Genomic DNA, 9334 nt, shown 5'->3' with positions numbered 1-9334 from the left:
ATATCACGCTGTATTTGATGTAAAACTTATTACAACATAAGTAAAAAAACTTAAAAACAAAATAAGTGCATAATTAAGCAAAATAATAGATACCTACTTGTTCGAAACCCAAGCGGACAACGGCACCCACCGAAGGATCGGGGTTCCGTTGGCTCCGGCATCCACCGGGGTTCCGTACAAGCCAACGGAAGCATTATACAAAACACGCTCGGTCAGAGTTGTACAACGGTTGAAATGAAGGAACATCGATAAACACAACTGACTTCATTGTTGAGAAAGTGAAAACTCACATAAAACTAATTTGATAACATACATTGTACTGATCATATGTAAAATATAACTTGATTTTGTATGCACAGCTGCATAACATATCGGGTACCACACAGAGAGCTATAAAATTAATAGAAAATTAGATCAAGTAGCAAATCAGACTAAAAACTTTATCATCGGTATAGAATCTGGAATGTCACACATATTAAAATACTGATTTGTTAAACAACAAAACTTATTAATAGAATATACATGCAATCACTTTCGAGGGTGTTGCAATTTGAACCTAAGCTCCATAATAATAGGAATAAATATAACCGTGTTAATGACATAAACCACCATCCCACCGCCATACGTTAGTAGAACATTCACCTTGCAACACCCGGGACGATAACCCCAACTACCATTTCACATTTCGCGGGTTGCCATGTTAAAAATATATTGCACCGTTAATTTTTATTCCTTGTAACACCGTGCCAGAACTAAGTTACTATTGCGCAAAATACTTATAGTAAGTGTTTATTTATAATATAAATACACAACAGCCAAAAAACCCCTGCACTACACAGGATATTTACCTAACAGAACGAAGTAATATCAAACAGTGAAGCTTCAATCTGGCCATGGAGACGCCATTGATATTTTCACTGATTCTCGTTGATAATGAGTAGTTGTCAAAATGTTTCGAATTACTTTTATTTAGGTAACGACAACACTACCTGTAAACCACTGACTACATCGACTTATTAGTTATTTATTTAAATAGTATCTATACCACACATCTGAATGACATATTTTGCTAATGGTAAACGATGCCCTCACCTCGTCCTCGCTAGATGACTTGCCCATTCAACTAAGCTATCGCTTTGGTACGAAATATCATTATATAAATCAAAGTTTTTACATTACAACATAGACGAGCTATATCAAATTTAGACACATTAACCAATTAACAAGTAACACGAAACTATGAGCAATAGACTGCCTGCAGTCTTGTCAATCTACTACGAAGATAAATAATGAAATTCGAACGAACGTCTACGATATCAAAACTATCAATTAAATAGCACAATGTTATTTCATTACCTAGGATACAAGATAATATTTACTTTCGTAGTGTCGCCTCGTGGAATCGATAGGCGACAGAGGCTCGGGCATTGTATGAGCGTGAGAGTTGCGAGTGGGGCGCGCCACTTCTAATAATAATTAAGGTTCACATTCACTAAGAGCATTGGTTCGCGAACAAACGCCAACACGAGCCGAATATAGATTGTATGAACTTGAAACGTGATAATAACTATTTTATTGATTGATAAGTCTGGCATTGCAGTATTTTTTATGCTACAAGGGAATGTTCGTTACACATAAATGCTCTCGGTGAATACGCACCATTACTTCATCGACAAACACTTGAAAGGAAAATTCCTTGAACTAATCGCAAGAAGCATTTTTTGTTAAGTTTTATTATTGCTGTACAATCGTTGCTATTGTCGATTTATAATGCCGATTAAATAAAGCCAGCACTACTATTATTACAGGTGGTTACGCAGATGTACGCTCAACTTTAGTTTATTTTTAATTCCCAAATAGTTTTGTCTGCAGGTAGAAAACTGTTTGGTTTCCACATCTCTGTGGTCATTCTTGGCGTTTCTGAACGTCAAGCTTTGACACACTTCACCGTAAGAACTTAAACGCAACGCACATATTCGCAGTTTCGCGAGTGAAAAAACCGCACTTTTATCTCCCGCAAATCGCATCATAACGCACAACGCATACGCAGCAAACGCATCTCCGCATTCAAAGCCCAAATTGCTAGTGACCTGAACCCCCTGCAGGGGAAGTGAAGCCGATCCATCTTCATCCCGGAGTGTCCCGGTGCTNCTTTGTCTATAAATGAGACATAATATGACGACAATTGAAGCAAAATTTCACCAACCAATATATCCCAGACATAGGTCATATTTTTCTATATAATATTAATAATCTTGCTCACGTTATTTATTTTAAGGAAGACAGAATTCAACTAAATTTCTAGTTACGCCCATGACTCAACCTATGCGACGTATGCGCACAACTCATTGGGTACAGGACAAAAATGTGAACGTATACTTTTTTCTCATTGCAAAAAGGCCCTTCTCCCGAGCTGAAACTTCGTATCGATCTCTTGACTGTAGATTCTCAGAAAAATAATAATAACAAACATCAGTAGTTAAACTTTTATCCACTTGCCAAATTAGTAGATTTTTTAAATTTATATGGCTCATCAAATTACACTTCAGAAAACCTCACAACTCGATGCAAAACTTTGGCCATTATTTCAAAATAATATGACAAACAGTACCAATTCTGAATACGCGTCCAAATCTTTTCTATCACTGAAAAAGGTATACCTTTTCTTTAATCTATCGTTTACGCTGTAAGCGACGTGATATCCGTATTCTAGCTAAGGGGGCGTAGTGTGGAGTTTACGTCAAACGCATCCGATGTCGACTGCGTAAATAGTGACATTAAATGTATGACGGATCGTACAGCGCCCCTAGCGGAAACGTTCAAGAACTAAAATCTTCATATATTTTTTTAATACGCTCGCTAGTGACGACGTTTGATATAAACTCACACTAAGCCCTCAGGATCTTAGCGACAGTGAAGAGATCCACGTTCCGTACCGCTCTTAAAGACCTTAAGGCTCCGAACAGACGGTGAAACGCAACTGCAACGAAACTGCAACTGCTAGTTACTTTTGAGTTGCAACTAAGTTTCTGCGATAGCGTCCGTTGAGAGACCACACACGACGCGACCAGTTTGAAACTTTCAGTTTCATTCATCAGAAAGTTGCAGTTTCGTTGCAGTTGCGTTTCACCGGGCCTAATTCTGGGCCTAAGAATAAAAGTGTAACAATCAAACAACGTTCTGCAGGGCTCGTACCGTTCACACATTCGTCCCGAGGGGAGAGCGGGGTGTTTACTCGTTTTCGGCGCGCATCCCACGCACTTCACCCTCGCGCCGCAGTCGTTCCAGCTCCTCCTTCGTGCGGTCCTCGATGGCTCGGATGTCGGCCATCGTCATGCCGTACCAGTCGTCCATAGAGCAGAACACTTGCCTGGGAAAAAATACGAGAGCATTATAAATATGACAGATTTTGTAGGGCAATTTGTAAATTAGAGGGTCTGCGTACGAGACTATAGATCGTTTCATCCACGAAGGCGCGCCCCACCATTCTTCCGCTAATGTTTGAGTGTTATCGGTACACGCTAAATTATCCATGAGTGTGCACGCACACTATAATAATGTGGCTCGGATTGCTCGGATCAAACTCCCCTAACTAAAGAAAATTATCTGGTTTGTATAGGGAGGTAGAACTATGGATAAGGAGAATGTTATACTGGATTGTACTGTATTATGCATATAGAAGTAGTATTGAAGGGAAATAAAATGATGTTGGACCTTCCAATCAAAATGACGCGCGTACGAAGCTCGCAATGTGGAAATTATATTATAAACATGTTGACTCAGTAGACTCGTCATCTTATCGTTGAAAATCATTTTCGGGCATGTTACGTTAATTAATATGAGTTGATATACTTTGAAAAATATGTTTTTATGGACTTTGCTATGCATAAAATGTAAATGTGTTTTTTTACCTGTGGAAAATGGTGAACAACCGCCGTTCTGATTTTTGGATGACATTTTCTACTTTACTCTGTGAACAAAGAGAAAAAGATTTTGTACATTCATAAACACCGTGTAGTTACAGTTACAACTATTTGTGAACTTTGTAACTCAGCAATGACACTAACCTGAGACACTGAGAAATAGCATATTTCCATGCAAATTGTACTCCTCACTGTATCGAAATTTTTTTTTCATTGTTTTCTTGATGTGTTTGTTCATTTGCAATACTTGATTGACAAAGTGACAATTAACATCGTACTGGGGTACGGCCACAATTCGGGAACACATAGTTCATACGGAAATGGTACAATGCGACCAATGGTTGCAAAATAGCATCTATTTATAAGATGCAATTAAGTCCAGATTGTTGTACAGTTTTCCTTTGCTTTTCAGCTTTTGGTCTGGTCATGAGCAACTTGATTTTTTAAGCGGACTTGAATTACATATTAAGTTTGGTACCAGGGTTGAGAGCAGAGCTATCAGTCTTACAATCAACACTAACTTGTAGCAAGTTATGACTAAGGGGTCATCCATAAAGTACGTCACACGTAAAGAGGGGGGGAGGGGGTTGACAAAGTGTGACATGGTGTGACAAGGGGTGGGAGGGGTCCTAAGTTTCGTGACATCACATTTCAATTGTTTCAAATATTTGATATAATGTTGATTTCATAAAAAAAAGTACCTACTTAATTTAAATGGAAATAAAACTAATTTCGGAACTGCTGTTAATTTAATAATTTTTCGATGTGAAATTGCAAAACATGTGACGTCACACTAGGTCTTAGAAATGTGACCACCTGTGACAAGGACGGAGGGGGGGTCAAAAAATCATGAAATTCGTGTGACGTACTTTATGGATGGCCCCTAACTTACCTTCGACCTTTTTTTCTAGTTGCAGCCGATCTTCGCAGACTTAAACTAGTGAGTTCAGTTGTTACAACCCAGAATAAAGCAGCAGAAGGAGTTATTGTTCTTACCTGGAGTCCGAACCACTTGAACTCGGCCGTGACGAGCTTGTAGCAGGTCATGACGNTTTTTCATACAAATGTTTTTTCCCGTTAACTCCCGTTCTCGTGGGAATTTTGCAATATCCTATTGTAACTAAGCTCAAAGTTTACTAAGATACCTGTATGCCAAATTTCAAGCGTCTAACTTAAGCGGTTTAGATTTTTCACACAAAAGGATTTTCCCGCTAAAACCGTTCCCGTGGGAATTCCTAAGTTTATCCTATAACCTGCCCAGGAGTATGAAGAATAATTGTACTAAGTTTCGTTAAAATCCGTCGAGCAGTTTTTGTTTCTATAAGGAACATACAGACAGACCGACAGACAGACAGACAGACAGAGAGACAGACAGACAGACAGACAGACAGACAGACAGACAAACAGACAAAAATTTTACTGATTGCATTTTTGGCATCAGTATCGATCACTAATCACCCCCTGATAGTTATTTTGAAAATATATTTCATGTACAGAATTGACCTCTCTACAGATTTATTATAAGTATAGACAAATCAACCAACTATAGTAGATTGGATCGTGACTGAATTAATAAATTTTAAATAGTTCGCCTGTTTTCTCGAAATATTGATAATCGATATTATATTAAAATCGATTAAAAAAAGTATAATCTCGGCTACCTACGTAAACTCATAAAATAAATGTATACCTATAGAAAAAAAATAAAAATCTGGCCGCTTGAAGGGTAGAAATGTGGTATGTATAGATGTTAGTCTAAATACATTTATATCGATTATAATTAAACATTATAGGCCAGTAGAATTAAANAAAAGTTAATTCTAAGCAAAGTTTTGTGATCTGCTTTATTAATGATTATTGGTTACTGATATTATATTTGAGGTCTCATGTTTTTTATTTTGATACGCTTTGTTCTACTACAGATTGTTACAGCGCGCGAATTCGAATGGGGGCGGGGCGACTGTCCCGAATTTTTAACAAAATATGTATGCAAACACGTTTTGTTTTATAATTCGGCTCAAACTAACAACACCGCCACTGGAAGCAAAACTGATACCTATTGGACAAAAAATAAAACGAGGTCGGCCCGCTAAGTCCAAGCCAGCACTTAACATACAGTGACGATGAGTAGGTAGAGCTCCTCAATCCTCATAGGTACCAATCAATGAACCTTGTTAATAAGATTACTTTTTTTTGGGTTGACAGAAGCGACTTATTTTATTTTGTTGTTTTTTTGTTGATTCGATTTAAAAGAAAATACAAATTTATTTCATTTTTCGTAATGTAATACATTGTTTCATTTGATTACCTACCCTTAAATTTTAATGATATTTTATTTTTTCGCTACTAGAATAGTGTTCCGTCAAATATATTTTATTTCATAAGATAATTCTTTATTTATATGTGGGCTCATAATACGCTGCTCATAATAGTATTTTTCAAAATAGTTTTTGCATTCGAAACACTTCATTAAAGTTAAAAATACCGCTCAGTATAAAAAAAGCATTTGCCAAATATTGAAAAAAATGCAGGACCTAACGTTGACACTCTATCAAAATTAAATATTAGGTCGCTCAAATATTATGAAGCTTCTCATTTTGTATTTTAAGGAACTCATTTTTTTTTGTAAGTTGCTTTTCTTTTGATTTTTCGTCACTCGCACTCAGTCGCTCATTTAGTAATTCTTTAGCCCACATTAATTATTTTTGACACTTACAACATAAATTTACAGTCACTCGTTTAAATACTACCCTTTCTTCAATATTCTTCATTACCATGCACTTTTCTGTTTGCACTGCGAATTCTTTAAATTTCTGCGTATCAAGCATACACACAGGAAAGTGTTTCTAAAATGACTGAAAACCGTCGAATAAGATTTTATCTACTCCGTCAAAAAAAATCGTCTAGCCGTGTTGCCATCGTTAGAAAGAAAGAAAGAAATCTCCTGAAGTCCTTCTTGTTGTTTCACCTGCAAGATTAATGGCCGGCAGCCCGTCACCGAAAATACCGAATACTTTCGCCATCACTTGTGAATAACGGAATGTTTATTGTCCTTGACACACTTTATTCCATCCAAGTCCAACCCGAGTACAGAACAGAAACGTCAGAGAGCGGAAGTGGATGTCTTAAAATCATAGATTAATAAACTAGGATACCGTAACTTTTTCTTAAACTCTCGCAAGTAGCCACTTCCCAGGAGGCATTCTTTCATCTTTATTTTTATTAGCTTAAGTTATAATAAGGTTATTAGCTTGTTCCATATCTGATGAGCTGTTTCGCAGTTTTGTACTTGTAGCATCACATTTGGGGATAATCTGGTTACAATCACACCTTGCGCCATTGCGTCTAGCTTTTGCCATTCAGAATATTTATTTATTTANTTTATCAGAGGTTTATAAGAGTGTTTTAAGCCTATCAAACGTTTTAGCTAATGTAGGTTTTAAACCTATATTAGCATTTTATTATGAATAAGACCGTTAACATTTAATACAATTATTATAGTCGCCAGATGGTAGGGGACAATCACGCCAACTCGGAGTTTGTTGCTCGCCGCTGCTCCGTCGGTTGCGCCATCTAGAGGTGTTTTAGTGAAGAGTTTTAAAACATAACCTCAACAATATATGAATAAATGCCGACGTCCTATTTGGTTTGATTTAAAACTTTTTTCGTCGTCAAATATGGCATGCGAGAAATCAAAATCCCTGTATTCTCACGCGAATCGGACTCTCGCCGCCTTATTTTCTTCACTTAGTATTATTTTCCTCGCAAGCTCGATGCAGGGCCCTTCTCACATTTTTAAGGAGCATTCAAATTCTTCCGCAAATACTCTTGTGTGTGTAAATGGGTCCGTTGCATACCTGTTCACCATTCGTGAACTTTGTGCTTTGGAAATTATAAACGGCTGTGGTCGATCAGCAAGCTGTGCTTTTTTTTCATGGCGGCGAATCCAAGCACTGACAGTTAGGGGTTCAATAATATTAAAGGAATAGGGATCTTTTCGATTTCTTTNCTAGGAAACCAAGCGGGCCCGAGCAGTTTCAAGACTTAGGTCGGCCACATTTCGAGTATGGGATGATGCATCTGTACTAGTATTATATTATCTGTGATATAACGTACCAGGAATTGTTTCTCCAGCAAGTTGACGGGCGGCGGGCCCTGATACGTGTGATGTCTGTTTGCGAGCGAGCGCATTCGCTCTAGAAGTGCGTAGTTTTCGGCGCGATTCACCCTGCAAAGAACGATTTTAATAATGTAATAACACATCTGGTGGTAGCCAATAGAAATGATAAAATTGTTTGAAATCTTCTTCATCTTATAACCTTGTGTATTATAAGTAAACTCTAAAGATTACTGCAATAAGTAAAAAATCATTTTAACTTCAAAAATACATAAAGAATAGAAACATTACATAACAATTTCCTTATTACATAAGGAAAATTTTGCAACGTTACGTGTTAATATTCTGTTCAAACCACTCACCTCCTAATTTCCTCTTTCTCCTCTTCATTCATGTTATTATACGCCATCATCTTCTTACTATAAGTATCCGTGGACCGCGGCGCCAAATCGTACACTCCCTCCGTTTCCTCCCCATTCACGAGAACCTCTTTCGTCTCCGTCTCCCCCTCCTCCGTTACATCCCCCATAGACCCCTCCGACTTGCTCTGATCCTCATCCAGGTCTATCCTGCTCGACACCTGACTCCCATTCTCAATGACATCCTGCTCGCTACACTCCGCTTGATTAGACTTGATGCTTGACGTATCGCCGTTCTCAACACCGTTCGTCAGATCGTTCATGCTCTGTTTCTTGTTAGAATTGAGGTCCAAAACGGCCAGTTCCTCCTCGGATATGGGCTCTAAGAGTTTGACTAGATATTCCCTCGCTTTGGGGAACTCGACTTCTGTGTTTCCTGAACGCACGTGTTCTAGTAAAGCGTCGTGGACGAAGACGTATTGTTCCTCGGTTTGCACGAGGTGGTTCCGTTGCGTTCGCGCACGGCAGAGGAAGCCAAGAGGGGATAGGGTGCCAGTTAGCTTTAACTGGTTCAGCTGAGCGTCTAGGACTATGTACGTGCCTGTGCGGCCGACGCCCGCGCTGCAAATTGAAAAAAAAAACATATTATTATTTATATTGAAGTAAGAACATCCTATTTTAGATCGGGCATCGCTCTTCCGTCATCAAGAGTAAAATAACTTTTGGCGAGTCAATGTGCTTGTATTCTCCTACGATTTCAACTGTTATTTTCATAGAGTTATCGAGTATAGCCTTCTTTATTTTTCACTGAGGGCTCTAAGCTATGAAATATCTTTTGGCATATCAGACTCGAGAGGCAATCTTTTATTTACATTTTTCAGCAGTTATCTATAGTTGGCTATGACTATGACAAGAGCGGTATGTTGATCACTGAC

The 9334-nt window shown here is 38.1% G+C and overlaps 2 protein-coding genes across 2 annotated transcripts in view; both read right to left on the bottom strand.

Annotated features, from left to right (window-relative positions):
• Positions 1–2244: 2244 nt before the first annotated feature.
• Positions 2245–4970, bottom strand: LOC114356260 (phosphatidylinositol transfer protein beta isoform-like). Its single transcript, XM_028309347.1, has 3 exons — positions 4920–4970; positions 3912–3970; positions 2245–3370 (listed from the first exon to the last, which is right to left on the bottom strand). Exons 1-3 carry the CDS (start codon positions 4968–4970, stop codon positions 3232–3234), a joined length of 249 nt encoding a protein of 82 aa, XP_028165148.1. The 3' UTR covers positions 2245–3231.
• A 2475-nt stretch (positions 4971–7445) lies between these two features.
• LOC114356252 (tyrosine-protein phosphatase 99A) overlaps positions 7446–9334 on the bottom strand; it is a 41974-nt gene continuing 40085 nt past the window's right edge. Inside the window, exons 15-17 of the mRNA XM_028309338.1 lie at positions 8403–9020; positions 8040–8151; positions 7446–7496 (exon numbers count right to left, since the gene is read on the bottom strand). Of these exons, the coding sequence (XP_028165139.1) occupies positions 7446–7496; positions 8040–8151; positions 8403–9020 (781 nt within the window). The remainder of the gene's footprint in view (positions 7497–8039; positions 8152–8402; positions 9021–9334) is intronic.

Source organism: Ostrinia furnacalis, unplaced genomic scaffold, assembly GCF_004193835.3.
Source record: "Ostrinia furnacalis isolate ACB-3 unplaced genomic scaffold, ASM419383v2 OfSCF2703, whole genome shotgun sequence".
Classification (NCBI taxonomy): Eukaryota; Metazoa; Arthropoda; class Insecta; order Lepidoptera; family Crambidae; genus Ostrinia; species Ostrinia furnacalis.
Note: the sequence above shows the minus strand (reverse complement) of the source record. Positions and strands in the feature narration are given on the sequence as shown.

Excerpts from the sequence above, each read along its gene's own strand:
- LOC114356260 (XM_028309347.1), bottom strand. The coding sequence starts at position 4,970 with ATGACCTGCTACAAGCTCGTCACGGCCGAGTTCAAGTGGTTCGGACTC. Across the intron at positions 3,971-4,919 it reads TCAAGTGGTTCGGACTCCAG|AGTAAAGTAGAAAATGTCAT; the intron begins GTAAGAACAATA and ends CTTTGTTCACAG. Across the intron at positions 3,371-3,911 it reads TTGTTCACCATTTTCCACAG|GCAAGTGTTCTGCTCTATGG; the intron begins GTAAAAAAACAC and ends ATTTTTTCCCAG.